At 39.7% G+C, this 20,848-nt stretch overlaps 1 protein-coding gene across 2 annotated transcripts in view; it reads left to right on the top strand.

Moving 5' to 3' along the window:
* The window catches only part of Reln (reelin), a 442,954-nt gene that overhangs the window by 308,612 nt on the left and 113,494 nt on the right, over positions 1–20,848 (top strand). For both annotated transcript variants that reach the window (XM_063237786.1, XM_063237784.1), the window contains exons 20-22: positions 3,776–4,012; positions 18,306–18,498; positions 19,659–19,771. In XM_063237786.1, the coding sequence (XP_063093856.1) occupies positions 3,776–4,012; positions 18,306–18,498; positions 19,659–19,771 (543 nt within the window). The remainder of the gene's footprint in view (positions 1–3,775; positions 4,013–18,305; positions 18,499–19,658; positions 19,772–20,848) is intronic.

The raw sequence follows: 20,848 nt of genomic DNA, 5'->3' as shown, positions 1-20,848 counted from the left end.
AAATTTTACTTGAAGGGAAGGCCACCCTTCAGTATCAGCAGAATAGTAATCACCCATAGTGACAGAATTTCACAAGTATCTGAAAGATATTCTCACCTTCTGACCAAGGAAGGGGAGTGAGAAATCTCAAAATTAGGATAATAAGTTAAATACCATTAAAGAAGGTGAACAGGGGTTTACATTCTCAGTGGCATACAAAGAGCTAACACCATTTCCCTTTCTGGAAGCACTTTTAGTCATTGGAAAGAAAGAAGGGGCTTCGTTCATGTTTGCACTGGCATCCGGGAAAAAGACAGGGCTCAAAGAGTGGCAAAGAGCACCGATACACTTCTCATGGTTTGCATTTTTGCCTCAGGACTCCTTTTTATTTAAATATTTGTAAACAGATGGTAACTTTCATAGAAAACATAGTAGCTTGTAGTAGAAAGAATAATTAATAACTACTATGACCTAAATTTTATGCATTATGAAATTTTAAGGATGTATCCATTGTGTTGAATGTTTTCCTTATTCTTGTAAAAATGTAAAGCTAAATTCATCTTTCTCAGTAGAGATACATGAGCCCTAAAGAATGTCTCATAAACTATCAATAGTAAACACTAAAAGAAAATTAATACAATTTAAGATGGTATTGAAAGCATTAAAAAAAACCCATTCTAAGTTAACTTGGCCTAAGGCCCATTTTTTTTTCTGACAAGAATGAACAGCTGCAAAATTCAGTAATCAATCAATATCATGAAATTTAATTAATCTTTGTTGATATGAAAAATAATTATACATTTAGAGTGCGATTTCTAAGGTATGTTTCATCTTGCCACTTGACAGCAACGTTTTTCTCCGAAGCAGAATCAAGGTGGCTTTTCAATATTAGGTATGTGCATAGCTTGGAAGATTAAGATCAGAGTGGAGATTTTTTCTTTTTGCAAAGGAGAACATGGTAATGGTAGAAATTCATTTTCTAAATATGTATCTCAGTCCATGAGACACATCCTCCCTCACTCTCTCTTACAACTATTAATAAAAGGTGACATGCAGAAGTAGAATTTGATATATTCTAAATACTAAATTATATTCCGTATGATAAATAATACAAACCATGGAGATTCTCCCATAAAAGTTAAATATACCCTGATGCCTTTAGCCGTTTGCTGTATTCCCACAGTATAAATTGCTGCCTGTAATTAGTATGAATTCCACACTGTCCCTTGATGCCATGTTGTGTGAAAATGGAGCACAATCCATTAATAGATCTGCTAGTTGGCTAGCCACTATTTCACTTAGATAATTTCAGATAATTTGCCTGTCTATGGTTCATCCCATAAATGAACTCTCTGTGCTTGCTATTTCTAAAATTTAAAGTCTAGTAGTGCATCTTAGTCTTTTAATTCAAATTGACTAGAATGACTCGTGAACTAATTGGTACTTTTGTTGATGTAAAATATTATATCATGTGGAGACTAATATTATTCTAGTGTTTTCTTAATTATAGGGATTTTATGTTCTAAAATTATTACAGTTAACTACAAGTCTTAGTTTATTTTATGTCTTGATTTTTGTATTTGAGCTTCTCCTTGTTTCTGCATCCAATTCTGTATAATTAGTGAATATCTTCTTTTAAAAATACATGCACTTAATGTGTACTCACAGAAGGAAGGCTGAAACAGGGTTCCTATCTAGTAATATTCTAAGCAAACAGCACTATAGCTACCCTAACAGTCAGTATGATTTGCACAACATAAGAAAGTCAGCAGAAAGTCCCACCCTACCCCCAAGACATGATACAGAGGTTATGAACAAGACTCTAGAACTAAGTGCCATATGACCAAATTCTGGAATTGTCACTTAGAATCTCTTCACCTTAGAAAGAATTCTGACCATTCTGTGCCTCTGTATTCTCATCTCCATCCGGGGAATGCTGATAATTGTACTTAATGCAGCAAGCATTTGCAGAGTCCTTGTTATGTACTGACTTAGGTACCAAGTAGAAAACAGACAAAATGTCCCTGACCCTTGCACAAGATCCCAGTTTAGTGCTGAGATTCTGGAGAATCTTTCCTGTGGCTGCAAAGTCAACAACCACTGCGTTTCAGAAGGGGGTCTGATTATAGACCTGCGGTCTTAACTTCTCGGCCATGAAAATCTTGGATCACTTTAATTATGCTATCATGTGCATATACTCTGTTTACATTAGACCTTTCATTAGAATTCTATTTTCAGCTGCTATTTAATTATATTTATTTTTACCAGAGAGAAAATCAGCTGCTTTTAAAATTATTACCAAAAGGATAATTACAATCTTGTAATAACAGTACTAATTAAATGTATTAAGTCAGTTTTCATTGTTGAACCAGTTCAAATGTAGATTAATTGTTTTATTCAGTTTTCATTTATTAGTATAGAGGAACATGTGAATGCATTTAATAAATATTTTTAACAGTTAAAGTGAAAATTACTAAAATACTTAATTTAAGCTTTATTCTCCTAATAAAATCCATTAGTAAAAAATTTAGCTGATTGTAGAAAATATTTAAAAATCATAAATGCACCAAGCAAAAGTTTTAGTTTAAGAAATTTTTTAAATTTATATTTCAGTACAAACATATACTAATTTTAAAAAAGGGAAAACAAAATCGCTTCTAAAAGTTGCAAGTTAACTAAAATTAAAGTTTTTGACAGTATTTTATTATGCTTTAAGAGAATAACAAAAGACATATTTACTTCTCTGGCATTAGGATAGAGTGATTAGCATTACTGTCTTCCATATTTACTTCTCTATGTTAAAGTAACCATAATAAAATACAACTGAAAAATTTTAAGTGATATTTCTGCATTTGCATATTGATTTTCTAATATTTAAAAAATGCTTTCTCACATTGCAAAAAGTTCTGCCACATTCTACTCTTTGTATGACCAGTGGTCATGGTCATGTTCTTCTATCCCCATGTAGCCACCTACAAATTGTTTAAGAGGGAAAAATATTATTTTAATTTGAGGTATAAGAAATTACCTTCTTACATATGTGGTTAATATAGCTTTTACATATGAAGATACGAAAATCAACCTAATGTCTCAGGTAACCAACTGTGGAAGTTCAATCTTTTAAATAACTTATTTCCAAGTTACCCAACCAGTCACTTGGCTTAGGGAGTTTCTTTTTGCTCAGGAAGAGAACAAAAAAGCATCAGTCCATTCGATGTGCACGCGCCGTGAGCACCTCTCCTGGAGTTTAATTGGACATTGATGGAGACAAATGTCCCACTTGCTGCTTCCATCGCATCTCCCCTTGTACATGGATGCGAGCAGCATGGCTCGGTGATTTATGGAGCTTTCAAGCAGATGTCATCGCGCTGGCAATTAATGCGCGCTTCCTGCTGCTGTGTACAATAATTGGTCCTCGAAATTAGACATTATTCTTAATTTTCTTCCCCATTTGTCAGACACGGGTTTGTTGTCATAGCTGCCATGACATAGCAAGTGACCAGTGCATACTGCGTTGAAGTCATGGGAAGGAGGAAGGACCAAGGCCCCAGACGCTCTCAAACTATGATACATGTGAACTGAGACGAGTCCTGCCACTTTGGCGGCTATGTCATTGAGTTCACCATCTTGGAAACACATCAGTGAAAGGACAGTCAGTCATTAGAGTCAGTTAGGAGTATTTATAATTGTAGAACTCTTTTAATACTATACTTTGAGAGGGAGGAGCTATCTTGCTGTAGATGGAAGTATTTTAAGACACCGAAGTAACCTGAATTTTAACTTTCTTTTCCTCTAGAATCGTCTCCGTGGAACTACCAGATGACGCGAGGCAGTTTGGGATTCAGTTCCGATGGTGGCAGCCCCATCACTCCTCCCAGGGAGAGGACGTGTGGGCTATCGATGAGATTGTCATGACGTCTGTTCTGTTCAACAGCATCAGCCTTGACTTCAGCAATCTTGTGGAGGTCACGCAGTCCCTGGGCTTCTACCTTGGCAACGTTCAGCCCTACTGTGGCCACGACTGGACCCTGTGGTAAGGATGCCATTGCTGTCATGGTTTCCTGTGAAAGCCTGGAGCGTGAAGCAATGTTCTTCATCTGTCGACAAACATTTGCTGAACATGAACCATTTGAAAAGTTATGTCCTTGTTATTATGTCTTGGAAGAGAGAACTAGAAAGAAAATAGTGATATATTTAAATAAATACAAAATTTCATATTCATTAACCTCAAATTTTGTTTCCACAGTTAAGCACTTTTCAAAAGAAATAATTAAAGTGATCACTGTATTCTCCTTTCTTGGGGCCCTGTGTCAGCCATAGTGAAATGCAAAAGCACTCTTGTAACTGTTTTTATTAATATTTTTGCAGTTTTTTAAGTTAGTATTTTAGTAAAAAATTTTAATAGTTCTATTTTCATGACATTTCACATGAAGTCCAAAAAGTTTTCTAAGCCTTTATTAACTGAGATGTCCTTTTAAATCCATACTATCAAACAACATTGAGCTGGTGACTCATAATGCATGCCAGTAGGGTTTTAGATCATAGGACCCTAATTGAGTATTCTTTTAGTTTTAGATTTTTTCCCTATGGTCATATGTACATTTAGTTATACAGCAAACATAAAAAAATAATTTCAACTGTAATTAGTACTTCAAAATGTCAATCAGATGATACAGCAGTGATTAACTAGGGTAGGGATCTGGCTACTTGACATAGGGAACTCCCAAGAGTGTCCCATAGGAGACGGCTTTGGGATCATTCAGACAGGGGATATGATACATTCCACAGATTAGCCAGGGGGAAATTGTGGGGCTGCTTACCTGTAATCCCAGCCCTCTGGGAGGCTGAGGCAAGACATCACAAGCCAGAGCACAGACTGACAACTTAGCTACTTGGTAATACCCTGTCTCAAAATAAAATATTTTTCAAGATCTGTGAAAGTCACTCTTTAGGAAGGCCCTGGGTTCATTTCCCTGCAAGGGAGGCCTGGGGCAGAAGAGGAGGTTCCAGCTATATGGCCATCTGGAAGAGTAGAATTCCAACTGTGGGAAACGTTAACTACAAAGGCCCTACATCAGGAATGACCATGGTGTGTTCAAGGACACAAGGCTAGTGGTAGTGGTGTGGCATCCTAAGTAGTAACGACACAGAAGTCAAGGATGGAAGCCCAGAGATGTTCTAGAGACTCGGTCATATAGCATCTTCCAGCCCTGGAGATCCTATAATAAAATTCAGGTCTCAGAATTCAGTCATACTGTGGCCATGACCTTCACTACCATGCAACTGCAGCCTCTCTAGGTTCCTTTAGAACTGCAAACATGACTGAGGGATACTTCTTTAAAGGACTTCCATTGAGTCATGGTCAGACCAACTTAATTTCTCCAGATGAATCCCACTGAAAGTTCTTCACCACCATTGTCTCCAAAGAGCATATCATGAATGACCCAGCGGGGACCTTATCATAATTAGAGGTAAATTTTACACACCACTGCACAGAAAATTACCTTTGATGGGAATTGTGCACGTATAGTCACATCTCACACACAGCAGGCTAAAATTCTAACATCAAAATGACAGCTAATGGAATGGCAGTGCAGCTGGTCATTTTTGCTGCAAGCATGTCAGACTAGACAGAATGAAATTTCTGTTCAACAAGGTAGGAAGGATTATAGTGTACATTTTTCTATCTGATAGGTTCAGCTGCTTACTTTTATGGAAGGTTTTTCTTTGTCATCCAGCCTCCAAAGAAAATAAATTGGGGAAGCAAATAAGAAGATATAAAGATATGGACTAAGATGAGATTTATTAGAATTTCATGCTTCTGGAAACTTATATTGACCTGAATTAACAGTTATTCAAATTGGTCATGTACCATAAACCATATCCCGCAAGTTTATGCAGTAGGGCTTGTTTTGTTCAGCACTTTTGACAGCACTTATGACTCTTTGACAACAAAGAGTCATATCATGGATTCAAGTCCTGTATCATGTTTATTTTCATAAACAGTTAACATCTGCTCAAATAAACTCCAAAGTTGCTGAGCATTTTAATTTAACACTTGGGTTGAATGCATGATAACAGCAGTTTACATTCTGTGCTTTGATCAAAACCCTGAGAACAATATCCTTTCACACAAGTCTGATGAATATTCTTAACCCACCACTGCTTTAATTGGTGGAGATACATTTACTTTGTGAAAGTACAATCACAGTAATTATAGAAAACCATAAGAAAATACAAATAATTGTACAATCCCCACAGGCACCTTCAGCAGCCCCGGAGGAGTTTTATTAACAACCACATGTGAGCAATCAGGTTCAACTTTCTGATCTTCTCTGAAACAAAAAAGGAGTTGTCCCGCTCCTGAATCAACAGAGCGGTTTCTCAGGCAGTAATAATGAGACTAGAGAAACGCATTCACTGTTTTAATAAGGACGTGAAAAATGCTCACTGCTCGTTTAAATGAAACTACACAGACGATCTCAAACTGTTCCCATTTTCTCAGTCAGTGAGTCAGAATAAAACCCCTTTTAATGATACCGTTTTCTCTCTGCCACTCTTGAGAAGTATGTTGTCCAAAATTAAATGTAAATTTTCTTCAGCCGTGGTTTTCAGAAGGGATGATTACAACATTGAAATTCAAATAGTGATGGTGATCAAGTATTTATTATAACCTCCAAGTCCTAAAGCAAGCTCTTAATGTCCAATGTAAAAAAAAAAAATCTTTGGAGCGTATTATCTTATTAAGTGAAAATTCTTTAAACACGTTTAAATGTACGGCCTCTGCCTTTCAGTGACCTTCTTTCTCCCAAGAGACCCGTAGACATGGTCTGCACCGAGTGGCGGACGCTAAGTTAATCATCGCTGGCTCTTTCCAGCTGTGAGTTCATTTGGCTCTCATTTTCTAGCTCATGACTTTCCATGAGCGTGGGTTGTGGTTGCGGAGAGTATTCTCCAGGGAAACCTTGGACAATTGCTTTTTCATTAGAAAAACTACAGTCAATATGCTGTAAATCACTTTCCGGCGTGTCATCCTTGAGTGCTTTTTTTTAAAGAGAGAAATGAATTGCTTTTTAATGCTTGGTAATACTTCTGTTTTTTCCATAGTATCAAAAACAGGACATCTGCCTGTTCTGGGTTTCAAGAACAATTTTATATTGTTAATGTTATCACTATATGATCATTAGGGGAATAATTTTAGTTAAGATTTATTAAAGATTTTATCTAAGGCCGTTGGTGACAACAACAGGTATCTTAGTTACTTTTCTCATTGCTCACACAAAATACCTGACACGCGAATTTAAACGAGAGGTTCATTTTGGCTCACATTTGTGGAGATTTCAGTCCATAGTTGGCTGCCTCCAAGGCCCAGGAGAAACAGCTCGTGGTGGGCAGGAAGCAGCCGAGCATCGAGGCAGTGAAACAGTGAAGTACCAGCAGCAGCGGCCTCCCCTCTTCATCCTTTCCAGGCCTCCTGCCCTTTGGGTGGTGCCCCCACCCAGGCTGAACCTTTCCATTGTCCGCACTTAGCACTATGGCAAGCCAGTCGGTGGGTCATTCAGTAATCCCAGCCTCGCGACTCACTCCCAGCATTGCATACCCTAGATCCAGCCACCTCTGAAAAGTGCTTCCTGTGACCTCATCAGGCTTTGGGGGGACATCTAGATGTAAGCCAAGGGACACTAGCATTCTTCTGTCCTAGCTGATAACCTACATACAACAGCTGGGAGGGCTATTGCTGTCATATAGACTTTTGGTATTAAAATGTGTACAATTGTGAGGGGTAATTGTTATATTAAGATTGGCGATTGTTCATAGCAGTTACAGTGTGATAGAAATATAAGCTTTGAGGTCATAAGCCTGAGTTCTAATTCTGACACTTGTAAGCATGGAAAATAAAAGAAAGACATTTTTAACTGATAACCATTATGTTTTAGTTGAGCTCTTTTAAGAAGATTGCATCATAGCAATGCAATCAAAAGAGGAAATAACTGAATTTTGTTACTAACTAACGTGCAACAGACGCCCCTCACTTCCAACTTCTAGCTACCATCCCGTCTTCTCCTTCAGCCGTCCTTGACCAATGCCGCCTCCACCTCTTATTCCAGCTCTAACCAGTCCCGCTGCCTGCCCCTCGCTGCGCTGCCAGCCCCTCGTAGGCTGGGAGTTGAGCACAGAGTGAGGATACCAGTCTTGTGCATTCTTTCACGTTTCTAGACAATGATGTTGGAGTGGTTTCATTTCTGATTCATCAAACATATAACCCTTTATCAAACAGTAACACCGAAAGTTCAGGGAAGTGTATTTAGCTTCTTTGATCGTGAGCTTTTAATCTATAAAGTGGCTCAGTAATACCTACTTCCAAGACTCGTGTGAAGAATGAGTTTGCAGACAGAAAGTACCTACCAATTCCAATTCCTTCACTGGCTGAAGGGAAGAAAACTGGTATCTGTAGTGTTGGTTTTAGGTCCACATTTTGGGAAACTTTCTTGAACGTTAAAGGCTAATAAATATCATTTCGCTTGAGTGATGCAAAAGGAGAGGTGTCTGAACCTTAATGAATTCAAAATATATTAAGATTTTTCTCATGTAAACTAGATTTGGTTGGGAAAAGAGAAGGGTAATGGAGATTACATTTGTTTTTGTTAGTACCAAACATCGTTTCTGTAGACTGCATTCCAGCAACACTAAGCATGTTATTGTAGATAAGATTTTGTGAATGGTGGGTAACAGGTTGGCAGGAAATCCCAGACAGAAAAGACCCAAAAGCCCTGTTTATTTCATAATTTAACTTCTATACAGTTTATTTACAATGCAAAGATAAGGGAGAAAGGACTGGTCCTGTGATTTGTTGAAAGAGAAATTTAGTATTCTGAGTCAGCTGTTGCCTGTGAAGTGCAGATCACCAACCCCCTTTGGTAGGTGCTGAGACTCTGCAGGGCGACCCTCTTCAACCTCTGCCTCTGCCTGGCGCCTTTCACTCAGTTGTCACAGTCACGACTTCCTCCTCCTCCCCCAGCAAGCCAAGTTCCTGCCTCCTGCTCACTTTTGCCCCCGCTGCGCCTCTGCCTCGGAAGCTCTGCCTGACCCACCTTTGGGTACAGTGCTTGGGCTCCGAGCTTCCCAGGATTTGGGGAAAAAATTCAAGCACTAGGAAAGTATATATTGTCACCAAAATAAGACACGACAGTTGCAAAAATGACATAAAATGGCAAATGCCTACAAAATAATAGCATTATGCCCACTTCATTAATTGCTGAATTTAATATTCATAAAATAATAAAATTTCATGGCATTCAAAATAAATTTTTTGGTCAGAGTTCTAAGTATGCTGAGAAATCGCAGCCAATGGGTATTAAATGAACTACCTACAGCTAAATAAAACTTAAAAGCAAAATACTAAAAATCTATTTAAAGATTTTACTACAAAAAATGTATTTACCTAAATGCATTTTAATGTATTTGCTGTGATATAAATGAAATTTCCAAATTTCTTATAAAGTTTTCAAATAGGGCTGGGGGTTTAGCTCAGCGGCGTAAGTGTCTGCTTGGCAAACTCGAGGTTGTGAGTTCCATCCCTGGTATCAAAAAAAAAAATTCTTCAAGTAGTTCTGCGTTACTATTCTGTAAATAGTGCACGTGGCATAGAAAAAGGAAAAGAGAGAATTTCAGGGTTCCCTCATGTGTTTTCTCGCTCTCCTGTAGTCTCACCTCCATGCTGAACATGTTCAGCAGGGCTGTCAGGCCTGACCACAGGACGGGAGTCCTTTCAGAGGCAGTGAGGTGTGAGATAAAAGCCACGTGAAGACTCGGGAGCAATGAGAGAGACAGTGAGCAGCTGAGAGGGCAGAGCTGATGAGAACGGGCTACCATGTGGGGGTCAGGGTCACTTCACCCCAGCTGGCGCTGGTGACGATGAGACTGATGGAGCTGAGATCGTGGCCAGAAGTGGGAGGAACTGAACCGCTAATGTGCCTTGATGGCCCTCATCAAAGGAGCTGCTGCCACTGGAAAGGGCACGCACAGACACAGACACATGTGCACGATACGCATGCACACTCGACACACACCCTCCTGACAGGAGAAGAGCTGGCCCCGCAGAACCGTGTGGAGCTCTCTTCTCTGGGTCCTTAGCTCGCCCTCCCTACCTGACCGTCTTCTGTCTCCACACTCTCTCTCGGCCACACCCTGGCTTTTGCTTTGTGCCCCTGCCCCTCCGCCTGTCACTCTGCAGATTGCCTTGTTCTGCCTCAGTTTACTCTAGATGCTGAACATGTGCTTCGGACAATGCTATTGGATGGGAACATGACAGAAATCTTCAAAACCAGTTCATTGACCAGTTTCTAAGTATTTTTTAAAAGTGATAGGAATTAGCTACTGGCATCTGGATGTTGGACAAGATGACCAAGGTCCCCAGGAGACACAGGAGGCGTGTTGCAGGGGGCCACCCCTGGAGTTTCCTACAGAGTCTACCGTTTACCCACCCACCCCGTGGGTGCTCATGCTCTGGTTAGAAAGGGAAGCATTCGTTTGTGGTGGCCCCATTCTGTACAGACAGCCTCTCTCTTCGGGGACCCACTCCCTCCCTTACTTCTCCCCCACACAGTTATCTGATCTTCAGAGAAGCTGCTCCTATGCTGCTTTTTGAATGAAAAGAGGTTGATTTTTATAAAAGCTAGATAAATACCAGCCAAGCAGCTTGATTTGTGCTTTTTAGTGGCTCATGACTTTATAGCTAACTTAAAGATCCTATGTCTGACTTAAAGAACAGTATATTAATTTCCAGAGAGAGGATGAGCATGCCATGAAGGAGCTTAAGAATATACACTTACTTTAGGAAGCAAAACAAAGCAGGTGCTAGACATCAATCCTATAAAAAGAGCGGGAAACAGATGCTAAAAAGCACATCAATTCCAAAATATCTTTGATTGTTAATATAACCCTGCAGTCTCAACTAAATAAGTAAGCAGTGATCTATCTACTCAGAAATCAATAAAGATTTTTTAAATGACAGATGGAATAATTACATGATATAATACATTATACAGAGGAGTTCCAAACCTGTTGAAGCCTTACATTGAATGGAGTTTTAAAATTGTGTTATAAAATAAATATCATCTTGCTTAGATGATTAGTCCAGTTGAAAAATTAGTTGAAAGAAGATAGTCAGGAAACCTAGGGAAAGGCTGATAGACCAGATTATCATAAGGGCACAGACACAAACATGCAAACACACTGAAATTATCCAAGCAGTGTGGCAAAGAAAACGCTGCACCAGTTCACGCTGGCCTTGAACTTACTTTGTAGCTCAGGCTGGCCTCAAACTCCCAGCAGGCCTCCTACTTCACCCTCCTGAGTGCTGAGACTACAGGCTTTGCGTTAGCCCTTAATGGATCAAGATTGCAAACAAAAATACGTGAATACCTAGATAAATTTAAGGAGATAATAGGCAAAGTTTAAATGTTTTGTGAAAGTTGTATTCTAACAGTGAAAAGTAGATATTTCTTTCAAATGTCCATCAGATGTTTGCAAAAAGTAATTATGAACTAGGTCAGAAAGCAATGTCAACACACACCAGTAATAATAAGATACCATCAGAATCATATATGCCACTGCTTAAAAATTTTGCACTTGCAATTGGGGAAGGAAAAACATTCCAAAAGATTGTGAGCAGGGGATATTTTTAACATAGATGACAGAATCTACTACTGTGAAGAAATGATACAAATCAGTAAGCAAAAGTTTAACCCTGTTGTTAGAAGTAGGCAAAGTACATGAAAAACGTGCTCACTCCTATATACAAATAGCTTTGGAACTTCTGTAGTGATCAGAAATGCAGAGTAAAAGATGATAGGAATAAAATCTCCACAGTGAAAAGTACTGTGAATGCTCAGAGTTGACAGATGCTGAGCACTGTCAGCTTCGTCACCGTTGATGTTCTTGGTAAATATAACTTTTACAACATGCATTTGCTCTGACTAAGCAATTCTGTTCCTAGGAATGTATTCTGAGGAAATACTTTGGCTATTACATCAAGTTACAGAAGAACATGTATTATAGAAGCGTTGTTTATTACAGTAAAAAGTAGATACAACTTCCAAAATTTTCTATATTTAAAAATTGGCTTTGTTCATTAAAAACCACAATATCTAGCCACATTTTAGATTTACTATTTCAAAGTTCATTTTAAAATTAAAAAGTGTGTTTATGTATGCAACAATAAGAAAAAATTGTGTGGAGGTATTTATACCAAAACATGAACAGTGGTCATCTCTAGATAGTAGAATTACAAAATTTTACTTTTTTAAGAACACTTCTCCTACATGATCAGTTTGTTTTTTCTATTAAGCATAAATTTGTACAATTCACTGAAATAATATTATTCTGTTTTGAAATACAGTCTTATAGAACTAACAACTAATTTGAAAATTTTTTCATCTTTATCCCACAGCATCAATTTTGTCTAGGAAATCTAGTAAAGATTTTATTGATGACCTATACCCAAAAAGATGACAGCAGAGAGTTTCAGATTCATTCATGTCTCTGACACGTGACTAGAACTTCTGAATAGTGTCAGAACAAAACTTGTGTGGAGCTTTTGTATGGCTCTTTTGTTTCCCTGGAAAAGATTTCTGCAAAGTTGTCTTCTGTGAGATTCTTGAAAATAACAGAAGATTGCTTAGGTTTATAAGAAATGTAAATCTTGATACAATCTTGATAAATCTTCTCCTGTGCCATATTCATAATGAGATTTCAAGCATATTAGCTTTCTAACCAAAAATACTCTTTAAAAAGGTGAGATGATTTATCAAAAAATGTCTCAGTCCTGGGTGATTTGGTTGTTTGACACGAGGGTGCTTTTTAAGAATTCTGTGGCCCAAGGATTCTGCCACTTACTTTGGTTATATGCATCTGCCTTTATTTAAAAGAACCTTTTTTTCTGGAGACAGAAAAGAGACCCTAGAGGAAAGAGGAAGTGAGTTCTTTAAGTGAAGGTCGCCTTAGAACTTTGTCTCTGTTCCTTATAGCGTTTAAATAGCAGTGTTTTGTAAAACCTGCCTGCTCCCCAGCTGAGAGACTCACTTGTGTGCTCATTTTATTTAACAAACGCTCTCCCAGAGCCTTCCACAGGGAGGACAGAGTGGGAAAATCTTCAAAATAGAAAGCAGAGGCCTAGAGTCTGGCTTTCTAGCCACTGTGGGACCCTGGGGCCTGCACTGCCATCTCTGTTTGCCTTCTCCATCACACAGTGTTAAGGGTCCATGTTGGTCTCCTAAGTGGCCTGGACTCAGAGGTCAAAGGAGAAAATGTCAGGGTTTGGAAAAGCACGGTTTCCACACAGTGTGCTTCTGTGAGATGCAGACATGCTTCTATCTTTCGGGCTCCAGAGATGAGTAAGATAGATTCCTACCTGGCTGAGAAAACAGGTTCTTGGCAGTGCCTGAGACTGAGCAAGGGCGGGGGGAACGGGAAGGAGCCAGTCTGCAGATCAAGCATAGAAGCCCAGGACTCGTGCTGTAGTGCTCTCTGCTTGACCTGTGCCATAGAGGAGCACTGACTGGCCTTATTGGAGGTAGAAATACAGAGATGGAGAGATAGTTTTGTCCTAGTGGAAAGAAATAGCCCTTCCTCTTTAAATCCTGTAATTAGATGCAGGAACTTTTAAAGATTCTTCCTTGATTTTCAAGGCTCCCTTGCAGGAATAAAGCTAAGCCTGATTCCCAAAGCATCCTGTCTGCAAGATTTCTCCCGAAAATGCTGATGTGGGCTGTTCTTTTCCATTCCTATAATTCTTAACAGAAAAGAAGTTCGGCCTCATTTTCACCTTTGCAAACTTATCTTGACTTCCACAAGCGGCCAAGAGGAGCAATCCTGTAAATTAAAGGATTGCAATGTGTGAAATTTTCTGCCCCGCAAAGCCCAGCACAGCTGAGTATGAACATTCAGGAAGGAAACAGCCCATCTAATATCCCTGGCTTTCAGCCTCAAGTCTTGAACAAATCCGAGACTGGTTTGGGGCCGGAGTGTAATGCGTGGGCATCTGTGCTTTTCGTGTGTCATTTTGTTTCAGAGTAAGGCATCGGGATGGGTATCCCTCTAGTTTGAGGAGGCATGATAGGTGTGTTAGAAATGCACTCAGTCCAGGTTACCACAAAAACAAGAAAGGACTGACTATGGCGTAAGCAAAAGTACAGAGGCTTATTTGTCGTTCATAACAAGCAATCTTAGGATGGAGAGTCCAGGGCTGGTGTGCACCTTAACAAGGCCATGGGGGATCTGTGCTCTGTCTGCCTTCTGCTACATGGTCTCAGCAGAGCGGTCTCTGTGTGCCCTTGTTTCATTATGTAAAGGTATTTTTTTTTTTAATACCAGGAATCGAACTCAGGACCTTGCGCTTGCCAGGCAGGCGCTTGCCCTTGAGCTACATCCCTGGCCCTCTTGTTCCATTATGACTACCAGATGAGTGCAGGTTCCCGGGAGAGGAAGGAAGATGTAGGGAACAGCAGGCCTAAGCCATGGCAGCCGGTGACATCAGCCCTTTCTAAAGACCATGATGAAGCCAAATGAGTAAACCTGTGCAGCAGCTTCCATTTGTGTCTGGTCGGTGGGAACTCTGCTGGACACATGCCCTGGACACAGCTCTGTACCAGTCGCTGGAAGGTGGCTGGCGAGGAAGGATGTGGCTGGCAGGGGGTTCACCTAGCCCAACAAGACCCGCCCACAACAGGAAACACCATTTGATTCCACCAGTCCAGTGCAAAGTGCAAGAATTCTTTTGTCTTTGTTTAATTGCCCTCAAGGTTTTGTCTACTTAGCTCGTTATTTTATATAATTCTAATCCTGTTTCTTTCTTGTGATTCTGACACTTTCAAAGTCTGCTGTCATCCAGCAGCTCAGAGCCTTCTACTTCTGGGCTTTGTGTACTTCCTTTCTTTGGCCAAGTTCATGGTTACCTTTGTACCCACCTGAACGTTGGGTGCTGACAAGGTGTGTAAACACAGCACTTCCTTCTACTTCTGTAGAGGATGATGAGGACAGTAAACCATCTCAGAAGGGAGGAATTTACAAAATGCTGATGGAGCGGGAGTGGTGGTGCATGCCTGTAATCCCAGCCCCTGGGAGGGTGAGGCAGGAGTATCATTGCAAGGTCGAGACTAGCCTGAGCTACAAAGTGACTTTAAGGCCAGCTCGAACTGCATAGGGAGACCCTGCCTCAAAAGACCAAAAAGAAAGAAAGAAAGAAAGCTGATGGTAAAAATAATTGTAAATAATTTCAGAAGTGTCAGGGTGGGGAGATGCGGAGCGTGGCAGAAGCCCATGCTTTCTGTGGTTCCCGGTCACTTACAGATCAGCTGTGGCCTTGCAACCTTGCGACCGTGCTCTGTGATCTTGCTCACATTTCCTCTCAGGACACCCAGTAGGTGTGGTGCCTTTTCAAGGCAAAAACAATTTAAATGATGCCTTCTTCCTCTGAGAAGGTACTAGAAAGAGCTTTTACCCCCGAAGGTAAAAGCAATGCTTTCTTGTCACAGAAAAAAACACTTTGGAAAACCTTTTTTGCCTACTTTTTGCCTCCTTAAAACACCATGGAAATGATGACTAAGTCCATGCCTGCGTGGTTGACCACCACTTTTGTTCTATGCTGGTTTCTTTTACTTTGCCAGTATTTCTAAATACTGATACATATATTTTTGAGATCGCACCTTATGTGTTCTAATGTATAGATACAATTAAGGTTTTATATCTTAATATTACAATGCAGCTGCCTAATAACTGAAAGTTGACAATTTGTAAATAAATAAGCAAATTTTATTCAAAATTGCAAATACTTTCCCAATGTTAGGGTAATAGAAAGATAAGCCGACCGTGTATTGGTAAAGAGGTTTAAAAGCCTGTCTAGGCTGATTGCTCATTGAATGTTACTGCCCATTTCCTCTTCCGCTGAAAAGAAATAATCATTGCCACCGTACGGAGTCACTGTGGGGCTGGACCTAAGGAAGGTGCAGTGGAAATCGTACTAGGCTTAGGATTTAGCCCACACTCAGTAAATGACGGGCCCCATTACTAATAATTATAAACAAGTTGTGGCATTTGTCATTTTTCTTTGACAGGGTCTCACCATGCAGTTCAGACTGGCCTTGCCCTCACTTTGTAGCCCAGGCTGGCCTTACACTCATAGTGATCCTGCTGCTTCAGCCTCCTGAGTGCTGGAATGACAGGCCCCCACTCCTGGCCTTGTCATTTTTTAAAAATTTTATTTTAAAGAGAATAAAGTCAAGCAAAATAAAACAGAATAAAGCCAATCAAAACAAGACAGTGTAAGTGACACAGGATTTCAAAACAAGGTAATAGGAAATCAACCATGGTCACCATAATGCCTCTTCTTGTCTTCAAAATGGCTGCCCATACCTTCAGCCACAGTAAAATCAAACAAAACAGAAACAGAAGAGGACCAATAAAAACAAAACAACAAATGCAATACAGGACTTCAAAACACGATAATAGTAAATCCAAAATGGCTAACAGTATATCCTGTTATCTTCAAAATAGCTGCCCAGGCATGCCATCAGATACAACAAAATCAAATAAGATAAAACAATAAAAGCCAACCAAACAAAACAATGAGAATGATGCAGGATTTTGAAACAAGATAACAGAGTTAATTATGGCCACCACCTTCAGAAGGAGAGCCCCACTTTATGCTACATTGTGTACTGTTATCCTCTGAACAGATGGTCAGACTGCCTGCTTAGGTCTCCAAAGTCAGTGAGACACCAGACACCACAAGCGTGAAGTTGTATTTTACCTCATTTGCTATCATCACAGCCTGTGATTCTGCAGATCAGCTGGTCACTTATGGGGCGGGGCTGGGGTGGGGGACACATTGGCTCTTCTTGTCTGCCAGGCTGTGCTCTGGAAGGGACTGGCAGCTGGCTCTCCCCCAGTCAGCCCTGTCATGGCGTCAGCTCACAGGTCTTAGCTTCTTGTTGACTTCTCATTTCTTAACTGAATTTGCAAGCCAAGGGGTACTGATTATGACTTTGTGTTTTCTTTTATTGAACATCAAAAGCAGAAGTCAGGATGTTTTTCTCTATTCATTGTACAAGTATAAAATCTTTTAAAACGTTAATCAGTAACTACTTACTGTGGGAAAAGCTTCTTAGCTTCGTATAGCCTTCAGTCTAAGTCCTTTGCAACCCCATATTGGGGCAGTGTTCCATTTTTAAGTAGCATCTCAGTCTCTACAAGAAGCAAATAATAGTATTCTTTCTTTTGGTGACTCCACAAAAAATAGTTAAGAAATAGTACTATGCATCAAAGATTTCACAAAGTATTACATTAGCTACGCCCTCTGATTCCCTGATGTTACCATTTAACGGTGGGGCTGGGCCTGCTTCAGAATGACAGAATCAGGTGCTGGAGTAGACAAACCGTAGTGCAACTGAGCCTCAGAAAATTTACATCCACCAATGTAGGTAACTATGGTACAGATGTACCCACATGTTACTCTTCCCTGACAAATTACAAATTCTTTGAGAAATTCTCTGTAAACAGAATATTTTTTTACCTTCCTTCAAATAATTTACAGTTATAATTATGTAAGACTCCATTGGGACATGTAAAACATCTAAATTTTACTGATGTAGGGTACAACACTTAAAACCACATTAGATGTTATTAGTAATTAATGCATGAGCATTAAAAACTCTTCGGAAAGTAAGAAAAACACAAATGAAATTTATAAACTTTTGAATTTCCCGCCATTAAAGATAGCCATGATAAAGATTCTGGGCAGTTTTCTTTGTGCATCATTTCATGCATATTTTTAACATTTATTTCATAATATACATTTTAATCCATTTATATCATCTTCCTGAATGTGTGAACATGAATGATATTCTACAAGGTAGCTGTGCCACCCTCCTTAAGCCTTTCATTCCTCCCTTTTTGACAGTGAGATTGCTAACAATTACTACTATAAATAATCCTATCATATTCATCATGTTTATAAAATTGCCTCTGAATTTAGAATTATTTCCTTACAGTAGATTCCAAGAGGTGAGATTAATGAGGGTAATAAAAGAATATCCAATTTCAGATACATTTGGTGACTGTAGGTATTAACTTTTTTAAAGTTATTTCTTTAGTAAACTGTTTTAAATCCCATTCATTACATTGGCTGAAATCCATTCTACAATTTGGCAAGGTTTAAATAATTTAGTGCCAGGAAACTATTTTAGCATTTGGTACAAAGTGAAGATCCTCGTGTCTCCCCGATGTGCTGCTGTATGGAATTGCCTGATCTCCTCCGCTGTGTCTTTCAGTTTCACAGGAGACTCTAAACTGGCCTCCAGCATGCGCTATGTGGAAACACAGTCCATGCAGGTAGGGGCGTCCTACATGATTCAGTTCAGTTTGGTGATGGGATGTGGCCGGAAGTACACGCCACACGTGGACAACCAGGTGACACTGGAGTACTCGACCAACCACGGCCTCACCTGGCACCTTGTGCAGGAAGTAAGTATATTGTCTCTAACGCCTGTGATCGGTAACTTCTTCCTTTTTACATAAAGCAATCGCAACTTGAACGTTGAGGTTTGGCTGAAACGAAACATGTTATTTGGAACTGAAAACTGAAGAAAGAAAATTAACTGACATAAAGGATTGCGTAGATACCGCCTCCTTCACTGTTAGCTGTGAAAGGGGTATTTAGAAATTGAAACATAAGTAGCTCTGTATCAGTTGTGCTTCCTAGAGAAACAGATTTAATGCAAGTTACACAAATATGTAAGAATATACAAGGCAGGCTGAAGTGACTGCCCGGGGTCAGACGTGCGAGAGTGTAAAAGGGCCATGTGTGCGCTGGAGACCCGAGGGTCCGGGTGAAGGCCTGAGCCCACTGCGCTGTCCCGTGAGAGGCCAGATCAGAAGGGTGAAGGGTCTGCACTAAAAGCCAGGAGGCGACGTCCAAGGAGAAGGTGAAGACTGGCGCTCCTCGGCCTTCTATTTGGGCAGCAAGCCTGTTGGCTGGTGCCACTCACACCCAGGGTGGCTCTTCTGTCTGCAGTAAGGGCCTTCAGCCACACCCTGGGCTATGCTGATCTAGTTTAGTTGGGTGTTTCTTACTCACATTGACACAGTCAGTGACTCATCACAGGTAATAATCTCAGTACTAAAGACTTCTATTCCTCTTTCCCTACAGTGTCTTCATCTTTTCCCTTTCTAGGTCTCTTTACCAGTAGACAGACTATAAAGAACACGCTATCTCTTGACTTTAGATACAAACAGAAATAGAGATCCAGTCTCTTGGAATAAAGCTTACTTTTTCATGTATACACTAATAATCTGGCAATGCTATAAATGCATTGCTGTAACTGCATTAACAGAATAATTTTACCAAATTCTAATATTATAGCAGGTCACAGTGAATACTAACCCATTTCTGTTTGCACATGTAAGAACTGATAGATTTCTAATTCCATTATGGCTTCTCATCTGCAGTTATGTCCCACTTGTTCTAACTTTGCTGAAGGAGAAGTCATGGGTTGCATCCATAGCACCCATGGTCAGGATTATCGCGTTACATTTCCCTGAGGTCTTTTGCACTTATGGTGAGTGGGCCAACCTATTTTTCTTGGGCAAACAAAGCTGAGTTTGATTTTTTGCTTCTCTTTCAGGAATGCCTTCCAAGTATGCCCAGTTGCCAGGAATTTACATCAGCAAGTATTTACCATGCCAGTGAGTTCACACAGTGGAGAAGAGTCATAGTACCCCTCCCGCAGAAGACCTGGTGAGAGATGACGTCTTTAGATACAGTTCTTACTTTAACCTTTACTGTCTCTCCATCTCTGTTAGGATAACTTGCATGTGAAGATCAGTTAAGAACTGTGGCGAGATAGTGACTCTTAGGTTTGCACCATCCAAAGGCCCATATTTTTCTTTCACATTAAGTATATTTGAAAAATAGAGCTAAGAGAAAATATGAAAGTTAGATTTCCCCTGTCCTAGCTTCTCCTGAACACCCTACACCCAACTTTTCTCTCTATAGGAGAACTTAATGGGCCATCTCCTTTAGGAAAAAGGAGAATGATAAAGAATCTACAAATTCAGGTATTCTGGATTGCCAGTTTGTCTTCTTGCTAAAAAAAAAAAAGTGCTGCTTTTTATATCAAAAACTTAACATGCTTTTTTGTCTAGTTGATTTTTTCAATAACAATAATAATCATTCACCCAGAAGCAGAGGCCTCAATAAACACTTGATAATGTGAAAGAAGATGGGGGAAAGCATAATTGATTTTTTGAGTATATTCCGTCGTTTCTGGTCAACAAAAACAACCCAACATTAGGAAATGGAATTCTAGAACTAAGTATGATGGAGAGAATTTAAATCCCAGAGTCAGGGTGAGCTCATTCAAAGAAAAAGCTGTAAGCTGGAAATTAGAAGGCCTGAATCCTCCACCACTCTTTAATTAACCACATGATCTTTACTATGGACAACCTTTTCAAGGCCAATTCTTTATGAACCTACTGAAATGTTTTAATTAGATAATCTTAAAGGTCTCCCGCAGCCCTGGAATTTTAAGATTCTATGTGTATAGAAGAAAACACATAAAAGAGACATACTTTTCTGTGATATCTGCCTTGCAGTTCTCTTAAGGACAAAATTACTAAATGAACTCTCCTCAGATTATTTTATGTGAATTTGGCACTACCGAAAAACAATTCATTAGATAACAACCTAGAATAATTCTTACACTTTGGTTGAAGATTGAATTACTGTACTATGGGAGAATGGAATCCTGATTATTTTAAAGGATATGTCATTATAGCAGTTGAAATTTTGATTCCCAGTTTTTTTATATCCAGC

The sequence above is a fragment of the Cavia porcellus genome, unplaced genomic scaffold (assembly GCF_034190915.1).
Source record: "Cavia porcellus strain 051 isolate PalLab524CR breed Dunkin Hartley unplaced genomic scaffold, mCavPor4.1 scaffold_2, whole genome shotgun sequence".
In the NCBI taxonomy this organism is placed as follows: domain Eukaryota; kingdom Metazoa; phylum Chordata; class Mammalia; order Rodentia; family Caviidae; genus Cavia; species Cavia porcellus.
This window is presented reverse-complemented; position numbering and strand designations above follow the sequence as displayed.